Source organism: Cervus elaphus, chromosome 19, assembly GCF_910594005.1.
Source record: "Cervus elaphus chromosome 19, mCerEla1.1, whole genome shotgun sequence".
NCBI lineage: Eukaryota > Metazoa > Chordata > Mammalia > Artiodactyla > Cervidae > Cervus > Cervus elaphus.
In genome coordinates, this window is record NC_057833.1 from 21,748,587 (window position 1) to 21,770,067 (window position 21,481).

The 21,481-nt window shown below is 36.5% G+C and overlaps 1 protein-coding gene across 1 annotated transcript in view; it reads left to right on the top strand.

The window, feature by feature from the left end:
* Nucleotides 1-21,481, top strand: part of LOC122675629 (EGF-like and EMI domain-containing protein 1) — a 638,499-nt gene that overhangs the window by 509,973 nt on the left and 107,045 nt on the right. The window contains exons 7-9 of the mRNA XM_043874600.1: nucleotides 11,316-11,435; nucleotides 13,364-13,486; nucleotides 17,011-17,148. Of these exons, the coding sequence (XP_043730535.1) occupies nucleotides 11,316-11,435; nucleotides 13,364-13,486; nucleotides 17,011-17,148 (381 nt within the window). The remainder of the gene's footprint in view (nucleotides 1-11,315; nucleotides 11,436-13,363; nucleotides 13,487-17,010; nucleotides 17,149-21,481) is intronic.

Sequence of the window (21,481 nt, forward strand, 5' to 3'; positions counted from 1 at the left end):
TAATGGCCTGAACTCTAGTTGGATGGGATTAGCCTTTCAAGTGAACATGCAGTTCATTAAGCATGTAGAAGCTCCAATAGCAGCTGCACTTCTCGCCATGAACTAAATAGATTTCTTGCATTTTATCTAGGACTAGATGAAAGGGATCTGTAATGCTGTGCTAGAAATAAATCTTGACTCTCTGAGCGACTTTAACAGATAGGGTGAGTGTAGGAATTGAATAATATTAGTAATGAACAAGACTTAAAAAGAAAATCTAAAGGTTTGGGGGGTTTTCTGTCTCTTTTTCAAGAGCATGGACCAAATGATTGTTTTATCTCATTTTTGCTTTGAGGATTTTTTTTTTTCTTTCAGGCTTGGGATAATAATGTGGTATTTCACCAGATAAAAAATCTGCTTATCTTCTTCGCCATTCTCTCACATGTTGCTATGCCGGGCGTTTCCTTCCTGGAAGGGACATTTCCAACTTCCCATTATAGACCAGGAACTGGAGTTGGAACTGAAGAGTTCTTTGATACAAAAGTCAAAGGTCCCTGCCCTCCAGAATATCATGGGAATATCATGGTCTGGTAGGGGAGGCAAATGCATGAAGAGTTCACAGCTGTGCAAAACATAGTCTAGGAGCCCCAGGAAACAGAAGTAAACCAGACCGAAGGGCTAAAAAAAACGTTTTTAAGAGAAAATGATATCTAACGTCAATTTGGAAAGAAGAGTAGGAATTACTCCAGAGAACAGTGTCAAGGTTACAGAAATCCTCCACATAGAATTACTTCACATATAGAGAATCACATATTTAAAACACCAACAGTTAGGGATGCTATTGGGATTATAGGGTGGAGATTTTATTAACATATATATCCAATTAATTTTCATTAGGAATATACTTCTTGGACCAGAACATACTCCCTGGTAAAATGCCAATACACCTGCATATATGAAAATGTGCATTATTTAACCACATGGGTACTTTGTTAAACACAGACATCTTCACCTTACAAATAGAATCTTTGCTTTTCAGGCATCTTTGAAAGTCAAGAAATGGGAATCTAGACAGAGGAAATCAAAAGACTCTGACTAGTGAATACCTTTAGCAAATGCTTTGTGGCTTATGGAGAGATTACTAACATGAACGTTACTAACATGTGCTTTTGAGAATGTCATTTAGAGAAAGTGTTACCTGAGAGTATTGAGAGGTCTTAAAAATAAGAACAAAAGTAGCCAGATCTTTTCCATGGCATCTTTACTTCTTCTGTCCTTAATTTTTAAAAAACTGGTGACTGAAAACTTGTGGAAGTGTAATAGAACATCTTTAAGAGAGAAAAAAATTTCTGGTATTGAGCTTGAAATCTGCGTCACTGATTATAATTTAGCTTCTTCAGTGTACATTTGTATATTTTCTGTAAGAAGCTTTTCTTAAAAAGTTTGAGGTGTAAATTGGCTCATGTATTTTGCAAGATAGGTATGAGTTTAATTTTTACAAATAAGTCAGGAATTTCTCTGTGGCTGTTTATCCCATACAGTCTTTGGAAAGTAGAGGTATATGACAAAGGTTCATTTGAAATCAATATTATAATCATAGCCGATTTTTAAATCATATTTTAATGTCATATTTGTTAAAAATCTACATAAGGTTTTAAACTGTACTGGAATACATAAAATAAGATAATTGCTTTTTTTTTTACTTAAGCATTTTCCAAAATTTTGACTAATAATCAAACCCTTAAAATGATTTCCAGCCAGAATTTGAGCTGTTCAAGATAAATTGCAATGTATTATTTTAAACTGCTCTTAAACTAACATATTTAGTGAAATCCATGCCAACTCATACATCCAAATTACCTTCTTATTTATGTTCTTCAAGTTACACAGAAAGTAAAAAGGAAACAGCAATTTCTTTGGAATTTGAAATGCCTTAACTGTGCATAAGAATGCAAGATACTGAGAGATTTTAAAATTGCAAAGTCAGTGAAAGATTTTATCCTATGTGGCTTCACGGCTACCATTTTGTAATGTATTTTCTTAATAAAATACACATATTTTAACCATCTCAATAAAGAGAAAATGATTATTAAAGCAAGATTCAGAAGACCTGGAAATTTTACTATTGACCCTGCCACTTATCCACTTAAACTCTTCAGTGCCTTCCTACTGACCTTAGTTAATTCCCGAATCTTTCCTGTGAACTGCATGTGCAGCCACAGGCTTCCTTATGGCAGCTGTGACAAACCTAGACAGTGTATTAAAAGCAGAGAAATAACTTTGCCAACCAAGGTCTGTATAGTCACAGCTTTGGTTTTCCAGTAGTCATGTATGAATGTGAGACTTGGACTATAAAAATGGCTGAGCACTGAAGAACTGGTGCTTCTGAATTGTGGTTCTGGAGAAGACTCTTGAAAGTCCCTTGAACTGCAAGGAGATCATCAAACCAGTCAGTCCTAAAGGAAATCCACCCTGAATATTCATTGGAAGGACTGATGCAGAAGCTGAAACTCCAATACTTTGGTCACCTGATGTGAAGAGCCAACTCATTGGAAAAGATCCTGATGCTGGGCAAGACTGAGATCAGGAGGAGAAGGGGGTGACAGAGAATGAAATGGTTGAATAGCATCACCTACTCATTGGACATGAGTTTGAGCCAACTCCAAGACATAGTGAAGGACAGGGAAGTCTGGCACACTGCAGTCCATGGGGTCACGAAGAGTTGAACACTACTTAAGGACGGAACAATGACAATAACATGCTATGCCTTCCCTACCTCAGTGTTTGAGACCTCTGCCCCAAATTCTCTTTTCGGGTCAAGGCTCTCCTCTTAAGCTACTGTCTCTCACAGCATCCTATTTATTTCCTTCACAGCACTCGCAATAATCTGTGATGATTTTTCTTACTGATTTACTCATACACTCTCTACCTCACCCAGCAGAATGAACAGTCCAGGAGGGCAAGAGCATGGTCCTATTTCCTTGAATGCATCTAGAGTCTACCATCGTGTATCTGTTGTGTCCTTCAATTTTCCAGCAACTGACAGACCTATACTTGAAACCAAATTTCTGATAACTGTATCCTCTTTCCAACAAACCACAGTTTATGCAATGCCTTCTATATAGATTCTCAATGTATGAGGATACCAAGGTATAAAGTCAAGTCCTTGCCTTCAAAGAATTGTTATATAATATATTCAAAGATATAGAATGTGTCCTGTAACTGGGTAATTGCAGATGTTTTGCCTTTTTAATTTCACTGTCCATGTGTTCATTAATAGCATATGTTAATGCAATTTATCATTATCTGCGTACCTTGTATGCTGCTACCTTGCTGAACTCACTGTTTAGTTCTGAGAGTTTGTAGATTCCTTAGTATTTTCACGCATGATTTTAAAATCATGTAATATGCAAATAGGAATAGTTTATTTCTTTCTATCTGATCTATGATCCTTTTATTTCCTCTTCTTGCCTGATTGCGTGAGCTATGGTAGCACTATGTTGCATCTGGCAATGAGAGTAAGCATTTCTGTGTTGTTCCTAATGTCTGGGGGGAATAATTCAGTATGATTAAGCATAATGTTAGTTATAGGTTTCTTGTATATGCTTATTGGTTTCTTGTATATGCTTTTTATTAGGTTGAGAAAGTTCTCACTGCTCCCATTTTCTTTTTGTCATGAATATTGTGTTCAGTTCAGTTCAGTTGCTCAGTCGTGTCTGACTCCTTGCGACTCCATGAATCGCAGCCTCCCTGTCCATCACCAAATCCCAGAGTCTACCCAAACCTGTGTCCATCGAGTGGGTGATGCCATCCAGCCATCTCATCCTCTGTCGTCCCCTTCTCCTCCTGTCTCCAATCCCTCCCAAATCAGAGTCTTTTCCAATGAGTCAACTCTTCGCATGAGATGGCCAAAGTACTGGAGTTTCAGCTTCAACATCAGTCCTTCCAATGAACACCCAGGGCTGATCTCATTTAGGATGGACTGGTTGGATCTCCTAGAAGTCCAAGGGACTCTCAAGAGCCTTCTCCAACACCTCAGTTCAAAAGCATCAATTCTTCGGTGCTCAGCTTTCTTCACAGTCCAACTCTCACATCCATACATGACCACTGGAAAAACCATAGCCTTGACTAGACGGACCTTTGTTGGCAAAGTAAGGTCTCTGCTTTTTAATATGCTGTCTAGGTTGGTCATCACTTTCCTTCCAAGGAGTAAGTGTCTTTTAATTTCATGGCTGCAATCACCATCTGCAGTGATTTTGAAGCCCAAATAAATAAAGTCTGACACTGCTTCCACTGTTTCCCCATCTATTTCCCATGAAGTGATGGGACCAGATGCCATGATCTTAGTTTTCTGAATGTTGAGCTTTAAGCCAACCTTTTCACTCTCCTCCTTCACTTTCATCAAGAGGCTTTTTAGTTCCTCTTCACTTTCTGCCATATGGGTGGTGTCATCTGCATATCTGAGGTTACTGATATTTCTCCCGGCAATCTTGATTCCAACTTGTGCTTCTTCCAGCCCAGCATTTCATATGATATACTCTGCATATAAGTTAAATAAGTAGGGTGACAATATACAGCCTTGAGGTACTCCTTTTCCTATTTGGAACCAGTCTGTTGTTCCATATCCATTTCTAACTGTTGCTTCCTGACCTGCATAAAGGTTTCTCAAGAGACAGGTCAGGTGGTCTGGTATTCCCATCTCTTTCAGAATTTTCCACAATTTACTGTATTCCATATAGTCAAAGGCTTTGACATAGTCAATAAAGCAGAAATAGATTTTTTTTTTCTGTAACTCTCTTGCTTTCTGGATGATCCAGTGGATGGAAACTACCACACAATTGCACTCATCCCACATGCTAGTAAAGTAATGCTTAAAATTCTCCAAGCCAGGCTTCAGCAATACGTGAACCGTGAACTTCCAGATGTTCAGCTGGTTTTAGAAAAGGCAGAGGAACCAGAGATCAAATTGCCAATATCCGCTGGATCATTGAAAAAGCAAGAGAATTCCAGAAAAAAAGCCTCTTGAAGAAAGTGAAAGAGGAGAGTGAAAAGGTTGGCTTAAAGCTCAACATTCAGAAAACTACGATCATGGCATCTGGTCCCATCACTTCATGGGAAATAGATGGGGAAACAGTGGAAATAGTGTCAGACTTTGTTTTTTGGGACTCCAAAATCACTGCATATGGTGATTGCAGCCATGAAATTAAAAGATGCTTACTCCTTGGAAGGAAAGTTATGACCAACCTAGATAGCATATTAAAAAGTAGAGACATTACTTTGCCAACAAAGGTCCGTCTAGCCAAGGCTATGGTTTTTGCAGTGGTCATGTATGGATGTGAGAGTTGAACTGTGAAGAAAACTGAGCACCGAACAATTGATGCTTTTGAACTGTGGTGTTGGAGAAGACTCTTGAGAGTCCCTTGGACTTCTAGGAGATCCAACCAGCCCATCCTAATGCTGAAGCTGAAACTCCAGTACTTTGGCCACCTCATGCAAAGAGTTGACTCATTGGAAAAGACCCTGATGCTGGGAGGGGCTGGGGGCAGGAGGAGAAGGGGATGACAGAGGATGAGAAGGCTGGATGGCATCACCGACTCAATGGACATGAGTTTGCAGTAAACCCCGGGAGTTGGTGATGGACAGGGAGGCCTGGTGTGCTGCGATTCATGAGGTCGAAAAGAGTCGGACAGGACTGAGAGACTGAACTGAACTGAGCGGATGATGGCAATTTGATCTCTAGTTCCTCTGCCTTTTCTAAAACCACCTTGAACATCTGGAAGTTCATGGTTCATGTATTGCCAGAGCCTGGCTTGGAGAATTATGAGCATTTCTTTACTAGCATGTGAGACAAGTGCAATTGTGTGGTAGTTTGAGCATTCTTTGGCATTGCCTTTCTTTGGAATTGGAATGAAAACTGACCTTTTCCAGTCCTGTGGCCACTGCTGAGTTTTCCATATTTGCTGGCATATTGAGAGCAGCACTTTCACAGCATCATCTTTCAGGATTTTAAATAGCTCAACTGGAATTCCATCACCTCCACTAGCTTTGTTCGTAGTGATGCTTTCTAAGGCCCACTTGACTTCCCATCCCAGGATGTCTGGATCTAGGTGAGTGACCACACCATCGTGATTATCTGGGTCGTGAAGATCTTTTTTGTACAGTTCTTCTATGTATTTTTGCCACCTCTTCTTAATATCTTCTGCTTCTGTTAGGTCCATACCATTTCTGTCCTTTATAGAGCCCAACTTTGCATGAAATGTTCCCTTGGTGTCTCTAATTTTCTTGAAGAGATCTCTAGTCTGTCCCATTCTGTTGTTTTCCTCTATTTCTTTGCATTGATCACCGAGGAAGCCTTTTTTTAAATCTCTCCTTTCTACTCTTTGGAACTCTGCCTTCAGATGGGAATATCTTTCCTTTCCCCCTTTGCCTTTCGCTTCTCTTCTTTTCACAGCTATTTGTAAGGCCTCTTCAGACAGTCATTTTGCTTTTTTGCATTTCTTTTCCATGGGGATGGTCTTAATCCCTATATCCTGTACAGTGTCACGAACCTCCATCCATAGTTCATCAGGCACTCTGTCTATCAGATCTAGTCCCTTAAACCTATTTCTCACTTCCACTGTATAAGGGATTTGATTTAGTCATACCTGAATGGTCTAGTGGTTTTCCCTATTGAATTATGTCAAATTTTTTACATTAATTAATATGATCATGTGAATTTCTTTATTCTGTAAATATGAAGAATTACATTGATTTTAAATATTTGCACCAGCTGTTTATGCTGCAATAAACCCTCCTTGGTCTGTGTAATTTGTGTGTATATATTGCTGGATTCTATTTGCTAAAATTTTGTGAAGGATTTTTTGCATCTGTATTGATGAGTGATATTGGTCTATAGTATTTTCTTTTTCTTTTTTAGAAATAGAAAGTCTTTGCTGGGCTTTGGTGTCAGAATAATACTAGCTTCATAAAATAGATAAGTTAAAAAGTATTTCTTCTATTTTCTAGAAGAAATTTTAGAATTGATGTTAGTTCTTCCTTAAAAGTTTGGTAGGATTATTCAGTGAAATTATCTAGGCTGGAAAATTTCTCTTTGGGGAATGTTTAAATTATGAATTAATTTTTTTCAGATTTATAGAGCTTTATACATTCTCTGTTTCATGTGATTGAATTGTGATTGTTTGCATTTCTTTTAAGGAATTAGCCCATTTCATCCAAGTTGTCAAATTCAGCAGAGTTGTTTGTAGTAGTGTCTTACTATACTTTTGATGTCATCAGGGTTTATAGTAATATCCTGTTTCATTCCGAACAGTGGTAATTTGTATTTTTACTTTCTTTGTCAGTCACCATCGTCAACTTTGTTGATCTAAGAACCAACTCTTTGTTTCAATAATATTATCTATTTTTTTGTTTTTAATTTTTTTGCTTTCTGACCTCATTTTTACAGTTTCTTCATTCTACTTGATTTGGATTTATTTTGCTCTTCTTATTCTGAGTTCTTGAAGTGGAAGCTTAGATTATTGATTTGAGATCATTTCCAGTGGATTTAGTACCACAAATCTCTCCCTCTCTCTCCCTCTCAGCATTGTTTTAACTGTGTCCTCAAATTTTTGGTATTGAATTTTTATTTTTATTCAACTTGACGATTTTTATTTTCCATTGAGATTTTTTACAGCCTATGGATCACAAATAAAATATCTTTTGTCTAGTGTTCTGGAGGCACTTGACAAGAATGTATATCCTGCTGTTGTTGAATGTAGTGTTTTGTAAGTGTCAACTGGGTCTTATGGGTTGGTAGTGGCTTTTCTTGATGATTTTCTTTCTGGTTGTTCTGTTCTTAATAGGTGAAAGGGTAGAGATAAAGACTACAACCAAAATTGTGAATTTGTTAATTTCTCCTTCATTTCTATCAGCTTTTGCTCTCCACATTTTGCAGTATTATTGTTTGGTGCATATGTGTGCCTATACATGCATGTACAGTCATGTCTAACATTTTGGGACCCCGTGGACTGTAGCCAACCAGGCCCCCCTGTCCATGGAACCTTTGAGGGAAGAATACTGGAATGGTTTGGCATTTCTTCCTCCAGGGGATCTTCCCAATTCAGGGATCGAACCTTTGTCTCTTGCATCTCCTGCATTGGCAGGCAGATTCTTTACCACTCTGCCACCCAGGAATCCCTACATTTAGGATTGTTATGTCTTCTTGGTGAATTGGCCCTTTTTAGTATTTTTTTATTATTATATAATGTGTCTGTCTCTGGTAATTTTCTTTGCACTGAAATCTACTTTACCTGATATTAATGGTGCCATTCCTGCTTTCTTTTGATCAGTGTTTGTATGATATGCATTTTTCCATCCTTTTACTTTTTACCAGCCTATATCATTATTTTCAGAGTGAGTTTCATGTAGACAGCATATAGTTAGGTCATGTTTTCTAAGTCATTCTTCAAAACTGGGCCTTTTAATTGGTGTAGTAAGTCGTTTACATGAATGTAGTCATGTAATGACACAACTTGTTTGACATTTTTTTTTCTGTTTATTATTTCTGTTTTATTAAATTTTTCCGAGTATTTTCATGTCTTCCTATACACTACTATAACACTTTTTTAGAATTCCATTTCCCTTTATTCATAAGTTTTTTTTTCTCTTCAGCTTTTATTTTTATTTTCTTGTTGTTGTTGGTCAACTAATATTTTATTTTATTTTATTATTTTTTTTCCAGTGGGTTTTGTCATACATTGATATGAATCAGCCATAGATTTACACGTATTCCCCTGAATGTATATCTTTACCTAGTTTTTTCCTGGTTGTCAGGTATTATATTGTGTATAACTATTTACCAGTAGTATCATTTTTACCAGTTCAAGTGAAGTATGACACCTTAACTACTTTCTCTCTGCTCTTTTCCATTCCTATATAATTGTTTAACTATTCTATGTACATTTAGAACCATGTTAGACAATGTTATGTTTTATTCAGTTATTAAGTATAATTTAGGAGATTCATGAGGGAAAGTAAAGTTTATTGTATTTATATATGTTTCTGTATATATCATATATATAATGCATATATAATATTTTGTATATATATGTATATATCCATATTTTTCCTAGTCTTACTCTTTCTTTCTTATGCTGTTGTTCTTTCTTTTTTTCTTGGTGCTCCACTATTCCTTTCTTTAAAAAGCATTTCCTTTCTATTTAGAAAAAAAATGACATAATTTTAGAATAGTCTGCTAGAGATAAATTCTCTTAGTTTTCCATCATGTGGGAATGTCTTGGTTTCTCCTTCATTCCTGCAGGGTAATTTTGCTCTGTATAGGATTCTGAGTTGTTTTCATCAGTTGAAAAGTGTTGTCCCAAAATATATAAGAGGAGAGAATAATCCCAAGCTCATTCCATGAAGCCAGTATTACTCTGATACCAAAATCACAAATTTCACAAAAAAAGACCAGACTAAAATCTTGTTTGCTTGTAGATGTAAAAATCCTCAGCAAAATACTAGTAAACCAAATCCAACAACACATAAAAGGAACTATACACTATGATCAAATCAGATTTATCTCAGGAAATCAAGATGGGTTCAACATCTAAAAATTATGTATTTTAAAATATACCATATTAAAACCAACCTTATCATCTCAATAGATGCAGGTTGAAAAAAAAAAAAAAAACTTGACAAAATTTAATTCCCTTTCATGATAAAAGAATTCACCAAACTAGAAATAGAAGAGAACTTCCTCAACCAATAAATGGACTCTATGAGAAACACACAGCTAATATTTACTTAATAGTGAAATGCTGAAAGCTTCCCCCCTCTAATCAGGAATGAGGCAAGGATATCTGTTCATACCACTTCTATTCAGCATTGTACTGGACATTATAGCCAAAGCAAAAAAGCATGAAAATAGAAGGCATCCAGATTAGGAAAGAAGTAAAATATCTTTCTTTGCAATGACAGGATCTTGAAACAGAAATTTTTAAGGAACACACCTTAAAAAATAAAAGCTATTAGAATAATAAGGAAATCCAGCTAAGTTACATGGTAAAAGATCAAAATGTAAAATATCAATTGGATTTCTATACACTTGCAACTAAAATATCTGGAAGTAAAATTAACAAATGATTCTAGTTACCATAGCATTGAATACGATAAAATACATAGGAACATATTTAACAAAAGAAGTGCAAAAATTATGTAATGAAAACTATAAAACATTGGTAAAATAAGTTAGATCCTAAAATAAATGGAAAAACATCTCGTGTTCATGGATCAGATAACCCAATATTGTTCAAATGACAATATTCCCCCAAATTGATCTACAGATTTAATTCAGTCTCCCCCTACATAAAAGCAAGAAGCAGAACAATGTGTGTTGTATCTGTGATAGATAGATGGAAGATGTTTGTATCACTTATATTTTCATAAAATCTGAAATGGTTTGCAAGAAAGTAATGAAAGCATGTAAGCATTTATGTATGATAGTGGTTGCATGAAACTGGGTAAATGTGGGGACAAGGTAGCTTTATTCATTGTTTTTTTTTTAATATTCTGTGCATTATTTTAAAAAAGGAAAGGGGAGCATGCAAGAGTAGAAATTCCCACCCCAGCAGCTTATAATGTAGACAAGGCTGTTTCTCATATTTAGACCAGGATCACTTAACTCGTGAATTCAACAAATAAGCTCTGTGTGGAGGTAATCTGGATAGGATGTGTGGCTTTACATTACTTTGGACTTCCAAAGAATATGACTGAGACTAAGAAAAGAGCAAGTAAGAGGAGGAGGTCAGAAGGAGGTCACTGACTAATTTCACTGGGATGTGAACGTCTTTATTCCATCTCCATGGTAGCTGTAGCTAAGACTCTTCCATTTTACTCCAGTTGGCCTTTTCTTCACACCGTGGTTGCTTATTCCAAGGCAGAGGAAATCGAGAGGAGGTGAAAGGTTTATATGAGGATAACTGCTGTGCAAATGAATAAAATAAGTGGGGAGAGAAGGAGAAAAAAATGCAAAGGTGTGTGGAGGATTTCCTGCTCACTCTACTTAACTTTGGGAACAAGAGCACAGAGGATAAACTTTTAAAAAGAGTAAAATTAGCCAGTTCCTTGACCTTGATTCACGTTTAGATTTGTTCAGATTTTGGAGTTCAGATCAGAAAATGGGGAACGTTTTGTTGGATGAGTGTCATCTGAAAGTGGGAAAGACTTTCCAAAGGGCTTATCACCCTAACGTGAGAAGCCCTCTGGTCCAGTTCTCTTGTATCTTTCTCTACACTTCTGCTCTGCACATTTTTCTACAGTTAATGAATTGCAAACTATCACTGCTTAATTGCTTCTAGAGATGGACCCCTGCACGGGTGGGAATGGATGTGCCCACATCTGTCAGAGCGAGAATGGCATGGCCAGGTGTGCCTGTCACCCAGGGTACCAACTGTCTGAAGACAAAAAGGCCTGTGCAGGTAAGAAGTTGAAGCTGATGGATTAATTGGGTAATTGTTTGCAATTTTGTGGTAATTCAGTTTTGAATAGTCAGAACAGCTAGGAGAAAGGTGTTTTCATTTATGCTTAAAAAGAAACATATTCTTATTTGATCATTCTGAAAGGTATTTTTTGTGATACTATTCAATACAAAAGCTCAGTGCAATTTTTAGTTACAAAAAATAATCTGGTGTACTTTCAGAATTAATTCTTTTTGTTTTCTGTTTTTCATTCTGAAGTGAATTTCAAAATTAATATTTCAAAACCTTCCATAATTGCACAGGGAGTTTTTTATTATAGGCTACAGAAGGTGGGGCTAACCTTTGAAAATCAAGTATGTGCAAATGAGTGTTCTCAGAAGTTTGGAATAATTAAAACCAAAGAGAAAGAAACTCTAGAAATACAAGGTTACATATTTCCATTTCCTAGACATAGCAAAACAGACATACTTCAATTCAAAGATGAAAGTGATAAATTACTTCATGACCAGAACTGATAAATGAAGTCATTCCTGTGGGACTGTCTTTGTTTTAAGAACTTCTGAGAAATCACAGAATCCTTCATTTTTTATCACGACATTTCCATGAAATGAAAAACAGTTTATTGGGGTTAATTAAGAAAATACAAAATGTTTTCCTGACTAATGTGACTGATAAATGCTTTGAGAAATTGAAAAAAAATTATACATAACGATTAGTGTTGTTAGTTTTTTTTTTTTTTTCCTTGAAGCCAAAAATAAGATAAAACTTTCTGTGGATTGTTAAACATACTTTTCTGACAGAGAACATTTCTGCCTTGGTCCTCTGTTTACGTAGAACCTACCTTGCTCTGTATGTGGCACGAACTAGGATCTTATTAAATACCTGTGGAAAATTGAGAAATATATATAGCCATAATTTATAGAATATCTTTTTCAAATTTTTATTTTGATATCTGGTGCGTTATTCCTAAAAAGACTGTCCCCAAAGTTACTGCTTACTTAGAGTTTTGTAATACCTTAGAAAGATGAGCATTTCTCTTAAATTAAGAGTTCTGATAGGAGTGACATGCAGGACAATATAAGGGGGAAGTTCTATTTGGGAAAATGATGATGAAACCTATCCATTTAAGGCAGGGGTGGAGTAAGGGGAGCATAAACTACCTGGGCCACAAAATGATGTTATACTGAATAGACTTGTTTATTGGTATCGAGAAAGAGAGGGCACCAGGTTTTAAATGGCACTGTGACAATCATATGTGGAACATGTACTATGGATTGCTAGTTAAGAAGACTCCAAATCTGCATTGTGTGGGGCCACTTGTACTGTCTTAAGAGATACCAATTTTGGTTAAGAATGTGATATATATTCACAATGACAAATTAAAGTGTTCTATCTGTATTGTTAGAGGATAGAAAAGGTCTATTTTTGTTTGTTTTCTCTTTCTTCAAATTAATAGATAGCAATGGTTTCTCATGGGGCTTCCCAGGTGGCTCAGCGGTACAGAATATCCACGTGCCAATGCAGGCCATGTGGGTTCAGTCCCTGGTTGAGAAGATCCCTTAGAGAAGGAAATGGCAACCTACTCCAGTATTCTTGCCTGGCAAATCCCATGGACAGAGGAGCCTGGCAGACTATAGTCCATGAGATCACAAAGAGTTGGACACAACTGAGCGACTAAACAACAATAAGAAGTAGGTTCTAATAGAAAAAAGTGTTTAAGAACATGAGTGAGACCTGCCGCAGAGTTCTTGTCATTTTACGTTGGTTTATTTGCAAATATGGAGCCTGTGTGATATTTTACTGTTATGTTTGTTGGCATTGTTGTTAGGGGTTGAAGGGGAGGGGATGCTTTCGTTCATGTTTATAGTTTGTAAATAAGTCTTAATTCCACCTTCAAAGACACAGCTCCTGTGCATCTCTTTCTGCAGACATAAACGAGTGTGCTGAAAGGCTTGCTCCCTGCAGCCATCGTTGTGTGAACACAGTGGGATCCTTCACTTGTGCCTGCCACCCTGGTTTTGAGCTGGGAGCTGATGGAAAACAGTGTTACAGTAAGTGACAGTGATCACAGCCCAGGAATGTGTGGCATTTTACAAGTATTAAGCAAGAGTAATAAAAGGATTGTGCTGAATAACTTGCCAAAGTAAGAGCTCCTTAGAATGTTTTCCACTGGAATAGGGTGGGAGTGGGAGCTTAGAAGGCCAACCCCCTCATTTCAATTCGATGAAATAGGAGCCCAGAGTCCACAGAATGTGGTCAGCATCATGATCCTCTTTGTAGACCACAAGGACTAAGTCTCAGGTCTTCTGGATTGGGGCTCTCTTGGACCCATGGGTCTCCTTTGTGAGGAGTCTGTCATCCATCACCACCTCTGTCCTGCAATATTTATTGGACACTAATAACTCCAGTGCAAAACTCAGGGAAAAGGAGCCAGAAAGAACAAAAGAACCAGCAGGGTGAGGGGCAGCCCTAGATGGTAGTACCACGTGTGGTTTCTGATCTCAGCTCCAACGGTGCCCTTCCCAGTTCTCTCCTATCAGGGCCAAAGCCCAAAGTTCAATGATACAAAATTAGTCAGTGACTGAACTAGGACTTGAACTAGTGTCTCTAAGCTCCAAATATATTATCCTTTTAACTTTGTTATGTGTTTGTATACATCATACATCTCTTGATCAGCTTTGATCATGAAGAAGAATAAAGATAGTGACAAACAGAATAAATCAGCTAGTGTTCTTATCTAAGCTCTCTCATGAAGAGACAGTCTTAAGGTCACTAACTTCTTCATTCTCCTCCACTGCATAAAGCTCTACATTTATTTAATGCCTGGGTTGCCAATATGGCCATAAGCTCTGTTGGTTTGTTTCTACTGCTTAAAGACAGGGCAGTTTTGCTGCAGTGATATTTATCTTTTAAAGAGCAAACTAAATAAAATGGAAGGGAAGAATTAACTAGTTAGGATATAACTTTTTCCAAAGTGAGTCTTTCTCTTGGTGCCCCAAGGAGTTCTTTCAGGCAGAGAGAAATGTCGAGGGGTTTTTCTATACTATTAATATTTTGGCTTTTTAATGTGGTCAGAGGTTTAGGAGATAAGGACATTTTACAGATGCCTGAAATAAAAACTCCTGCAATCAGACTGGTGCATTCTCAGTTATCATGAAAGAAGGGGCCATTATTGCTAATGAATCGTGAGGTTCAAGCTTTCGTAGAATTTACTTGGGAAAGCAATTTGCCCTAGAGTTGAATTCATTTGGTTGAATGTATATTTACATTTATTTCCCTTATGTGAATATTTGGCTAAGTTCTTTGTGTGGCTCTCACCAGACCTCAATATTTACTAACTGACATACTAAACTTTCTTGGTGAAAATGAATGTTTCAAAACTTGTAGGTGGAGTAAGTGTTTTCAGAACGTGGTCATATTTAACAATAAATTATGTGTTCTTCATATAGCAGCCTATTTTAGGCAAATATTGTTTTAAATTTTTCCTAAGACAATGATATTTTGTACCTATGTCATTTCTTTTCAGAAGTTCTCAAAATACTGAATAGCACAAATGTTGAATCCTCAATGTGCTCTGTGAATGAACTATCACTATCTTGTGGTTAGAAATTTAAAACTTCCAGATCCAGCATGGTTAAATAAAACTTTCTACAACTACCAGGAAATATATAATGAAAACTTAAATTCCATATACATTTAATGCATATTTAATATATTGAGCAAATAATGATTGTTTGCTATGAGAAACCACAAGGATCAGTTTTTAAACTTTTTAAAGCATATTTTTAAGAACTATAGTTTAACTGTATCATCCATATCAAAAACATTTACTCCTGGTGGTAAGTTATAGGTGAGTATGAACTTGTTTTAGCCTCATATAGGTTTTGTGAGGTTATAATAATGCCATTTATATTTAAAGTAAATTATCTCCAGCAATCTTAGAGCCGCATTGATCACAGGAGAAAAACAAGAATCAGAGCCAAAATTTGAAATATGTCTCCCTAAAGAGTATATGTTAACATATTGTGAAAAATATCAGTTCCCTTAATTATTTCAATCTTTCCTTTAGCTTTCTCATTTAGCTCAGCCCTAAACTAGCTGTTTCTAAACCCAAAGGCATTCTTATTTTCAACAATAAATTGATTAGCATAATCCTTCTTTTGTTTATTCAGTCATTCAAAACCTATTTTTGAACATCTGTTATGAGCTGGGTGATACAAGATGATGAAGGCACAGAGCGATGAGCACAAAGGCAGGGATATGTCCTGGCTGCTCTGGGATATGTAAGGCTGCTGCCTACCCTAGACAGGATGCTGGGATCCGGGAGTATGATTTCTGTACTGTAACCATACAAGAAAAATAGCAGATACCTCAGCAGTGTGAATGGTAATATAGGTTCTCAAAGAATGCCACAATCCTGAGTGCCTTTGTTCTGTTCTTGCCCATCTTTCTCCTTTCAAAGGATTCAGGAGGTAAAAATGAAAGGAAATGAACCAAGGTAGTCACTCTCATTAGTGGTGTGTCCAAGCAACACAAGTGAAGAACAATAGAGACCAATGGTGAAAATAGCAGAGTATCTAATTCTGTATTTTTCACAATGATTCAAAGCATGCTTTTATTTTTCACTTTCTCACTTAGAAAATGATTGATTATAATACCTGTGTGCTCAGGAAAGTTGGCATCTGTATATTGAGGTGGATGTCCCCTCTAATGCCCCAAATTAGTGGCATGTACCACAATCAGCAAATTGGTGTTTGCATTAATAGGATGTTTATATACAAAATGACTCTTATATACATCATAGCTATAAACATGATGCGAGTTACATATAATCAGCTAACTCACAGGTTTTGTGTTCATACTTTTGTCCCATTATTTTGTTCCATACAGTTTTAACAGTGCTCACAGCCTAGGAAAGGGGCACATATTAACATACCATTAGTTTGAGAACAGATATGTCAACTGGCAAACTATTTGCTTTCTGATCATTGATTCAGTACACACACACACACACACACACACACACACATATATATTTACACTCTGAAAATACCAAAAATTGCCATAGGGAAGTATCCTTTAAGATGTGTTTTAATAACCACTGGTGGACTCATTACCTTTCTGTATTACCTTGTCATTTTAATATTATTTATAGGTTTATTATTATTTTGATATGATATAAATATGTACAGGGCTTCCCTGGTGGCTTAGATGGTAAATAATCCACCTGCAATGCAGGAGACCAGGTTCAACCCCTGGGTTGGGAAGATCCCCTGAAGAAGGGAATGGCTACCCAGTATTCTTGCCTGGAGAATTCCGTGGACAGCAGAGCCTTAGAGGGCTCAGTCCATGGGGTCACGAAGAGTTGAACATGATTGAACAACTCACACTTCACTTCAGTGTCAGATATGTACAATGCTTAATAGTTCTCAAACTTTTATATGCTCAGAGTGTTTACAAATTTCCAATAAAGTTTGTCCTCTTCCCAACAGAGAGAGAGTGTACCCATTATTGCCATGTATTCATATTTCTCTGTTGTTATGCTAATAATCCTCCCTTTGCTTGTTTTGGAAAGGGGTTGAATTGGAAATTGTCAATAGCTGTGAAAAGAACAATGGTGGTTGTTCCCATCACTGTGAACATGCAGTTGGTGGGCCCCGATGCTCCTGTAACCATGGATACCGGCTCGATTCAGATGAGAAAACATGCATAGGTAATGTATGGTGGATGCTATCTTCCTTCAGAGGTTGCCCTGGATTCATCTAGCCCTTTCTTCTCTAATACTTGGTGCTGTAATGTAGCCACAAATCTCAAACTACAAGTAAATTGAACAGTGTCTTTGGCTACTGGATAATGTAAAAGAAATATTTATTTACTAAGATATCATAGTGTTTCAAGAAACTTACTTTGAAGTTAAAGGAGATTTAAAACTTATTAGTGATATATGTGACTTAACAGTTTTATTTCTGGAAAATATTCCAAGGCTTATCTAACCATCTAATGTAATTTGTAATTCAAAAACCAAATGCTGCCATCCTAATTCTTTCCACCTCAAGCAGAAGCTAATCATGTTCATTGGTTCTCAACTTGGTGTTAATTTGGGTACATGTTCAACTTTGACATGGCAGGTAGCTACATTCCAAAAGCAAACTTTAGAAGATATTATTCTTTGGAAAACCCAGCTCAAAGCCATCGGAAAGGACAACTTTTTCAACATATTATTAAATCATATCACAGGAGACAATGAGAAGAATAAATTCCACCCCAGCTTGCTTCATAGTGAAATGTTTAATCTAGAACTTCTGAGAAAAAGGAATATCTACCAAAAATTGGGAGAGTGAGCATCTTTAGTGTTCCTACTCCTGCAAGAAATTTCCCCAACATCACTCTATCCCTCTTTCTCAGCCTCCCTATTGTTAGAAGCAGCTATTATGCCTCAGACTTTCCTGGAATACTGTTGCATTTTTTAAAAAGCTCTTGAATGAAAGAGCATGTTTTCCTTTATTTACATAACAGACTTCCCAAGGTGAAGTTTCCTACAAATCTTACAGACCTCAGCCCGGCCAGGTATCCGCACATAGTAGTCACTCAGCAATACGTTGGGGCTTCCCAGGTCATACAGTGGTAAAGAATCCTCTTGCCAATGCCGGAGGCGCAGGAGACTCGGGTTTGATCCCTGAGTTAGGAAGATGCCCTGGAAAAGGAAATGTCAACTCACTTTGCTATTCTTGCCTAGAAAATTCCATGGATAGAGGAGCCTGACGGGCTACAGTCCATGGGGTCGCAAAGAGTCAGACAGAACTGAACTACTGAACATGAACATCAAACTAAACTACTATGTGCCCTGGGTCTGAGAGCACCTACAAGCCTTTAAAACAACTTGTCATCATTTGAGAATTAGGATACCCTATTTGCATGTTTTCTTTTGTGATATTTTATATCACCTTTCTTAAAAATTATGATATGAGTACCCAAACAAACAAACAAACAAACAAACTTTGACCATCTCATGCTGCTCAGTGTGGTTCAAAATAAATTGAAGTACCATAAGTGAAGAGGTGAATTTCAAAAACCTAAGTTGTTTGGATTTTTTTAGTTTGGCACTAATGTGACAGTGAACTTTAAGGGATTTTAAAGTATTTGGGTTTCATAAATTTTTAAACCAAAACAATATCTTTGCTTGTTATTTCTTAATCCAACATTACCTTCTGCATTTTTCTCAGAATCTACAGTGGTTAGCTTAATGAAGCCAGTTGCTTGCCTTGCACCTTCTTATGTAATGAAAAATATGCTTACAGATTTCTACCTTGCTAACATTTGGATGTCTGGAAAAAATTAAGAATTTCTTTTCTTTTTTCCCTCCTCCCTTCTTCCCTCCCTCCCTTCCTTCTTATCCTTTCCTTTTGACTATTTGGTAAGGGAAACTGGAATTTTGTTAAGTCTTTTGTTTGCAGCTTATAATTTGATATCTTTCCTGATTCTTTGAAAAGTACAGTTTGGTAAAGTTCATATTTACAGCCAGAAAAAATTGCATCTGCCAGGGTCAAAATATAGAAAATTGCATATTTATGAGATTTCAGCAGTCAACATGACGACGTTGTTTAGTTGATGGCTCAAGTTTATTTCATTTTCAATAAATAACACTCATTCCTAAAAACCAAATATTCTCTAGAGTAAAGGCAATGATTTGTTTGGAGTGTGCATATACATAGTCTGCCTACTTGCCTGAGAACAGATTATGGCCATGAATGCTTTGTAAAAACACTCATGCATGAGAGAAATAATTTTCTTTTTAGCTTATTTTAGAATCAACTTCTTCTTACATGAGAACATATAAATAAATGTGAAGATAAGTCATCTAGTCTGCAAATGGTCAGTCTTGCCCAAATGCAAGCATTTATTAAGGATAAAACCTAGTGATGTGTTAACACAGTTTGAAAGACAGCTACACAAAAAACACAAGTGTCTCACCAACAATAAGTTCACTAAATTTAACAATTGGTAGTTATCAGAAAAAAAATTATTCTACTCTTTGGTGCTTTATCCAGTGACTATGTGTGGAAGACAGATACAGAAGATCAGGTTCTTTCAAGGTTTACTTTTGATGCTTTTCTGAAGTCATAGTTGAAATGTTTAATTGTTTTACTTGCTATGATTGATTCTGTATTTTTGATCAGGGGTAAATTTAAAATTTTTAAATTTACAGGTGAATTTCTCTGCAGTGTTGTAATATTTGGTATATTGGCCAATGTAGGAAAAATATGATCATCAGAGAGGCAGAGGAATTAAAAATAAGATCTTACCAAAAAAAGATCTGAGAAGGAATCAAGAAATTTAGGAAAACAGTGATACAGGTTTGAAGGGACAGGGCATTTTAAGAAAGGATGCATGGGATTTCTAATGAGTTCTATACATGAGACAAAAAATAGCCCCAGAGGAATGGTAAAAGAAGAAGAATCCAAAATGGATCATAAAATGATAGATTGAAGAACTCATTTTTCCAATTAATGTGATGTGATTGTGCTTCTTACTAGATAGAATAAGGAATTATGAGATGTATGTATTTAGAGGCTCTGGTGGTATATAAGAAGACTTTTTAAAAAAATCTTGAAATAAGAAACCACTCCTCCCCACAAAACTTAAAAAGTAATATTTTAACCCCAGTGTTCATTGCAGCAACTATTTACAATAGCTAGGACCTGGAAGCAACCTAGATGTCCATCAACAGATGAATGGATAAGGAAGTTGTGGTACATATCACACAATGGAATATTACTCAGCTATAAAAACGGAGTGTATTTGAGTCAGTTCTAATGAGGTGGATGAACTAGAGCCTATTACACAGAGTGAAGTAAGTTAGAAAGAGAAAGATAAATATTGTATATTAATGCATATATATGGAATCTAGAAAGGTGGTATGATGTTCCTACATGCAGCACAGCAAAGGAGACACAGAGATAAAGAATAGACTTTTGAACACAGTCGGGGAAGGAGAGGGTGGGAATATTTGAGAGAATAGCATTGAAACATATACATTAATACATTACCATATGTAAAATAGATAGCCAGTGGAAATTCAGTTTATGAAACAGGGAATGCAAAGCCCATGGTCTGTGATAAACTAGAGGGATAGGGTGGGGAGGGAGGTGGGAGAGGGGTTCAAGAAGGAGGGGACATATGTGTACCTAATGTGAATTCAGGTTGATGTATGGCAAAAACCATCCAATATTGTAAAGTAATTATCCTCTAATTAAAAAAAATAGATAAAAAAGATTTTAAAAGCAATGTTTTAGATAAAAAAACTGAAGTTTTAAATTTTTTGCCTTCTATATCCATGCTATGTAATCCAAAAGACAATGGAAGTTTTAATGTAAGGGAAAAAAATATAATCTAGAACTTTGTGAGTAGCACTGCTTGTGACATTTTGTAGGAGAAAGAATGTTTTGTGTCCAAATGACCTCCATTTAGATATTTTATGGTGACCCCTAACCATGGTTAATTGATTGCATTTTCTTTCCTTTCTCTTGTCTGCCTTTTCTTACATTGATACCCTTTCCAAGGTTAATTGAGACACTGATCTTTTATATATGTTCGCGTAGTTATGGAGCAAAGGGATTTTTGTAAACTCAGCACTGACAGGCCACCCAACTTAACAGCTCAACAAAGCAGGTAGAATTGAAGGCCTATAGCCACAAACCCTGACCACACAATTTCCAGATGTCTAGCAGTGGGCGATGAGTCTGTTCTACCCCTTAGCCAAATATATTACAAATGATTATCTCAAAACTTAGGATAAATAGATTATCCTTTGCTGAAAGGTTTCAGTTTGACCTATTCTGATTAATTTTTATTTTCTCTAGGGCAAATAAAGGAAGATACATGGCAGATTGTAGAATTCTAGAAGGACAGTGCCGAAGGAGACTTAAAGATCATAATTTAGAAAACTGTCTATCTGATAGGACACTCCAGGGTAATAGTGTCACCGATTATAGTAAAAACTCATCCCCATCAATGTATCATCGAAAAGTTCAAGCAAATGCCCTGAA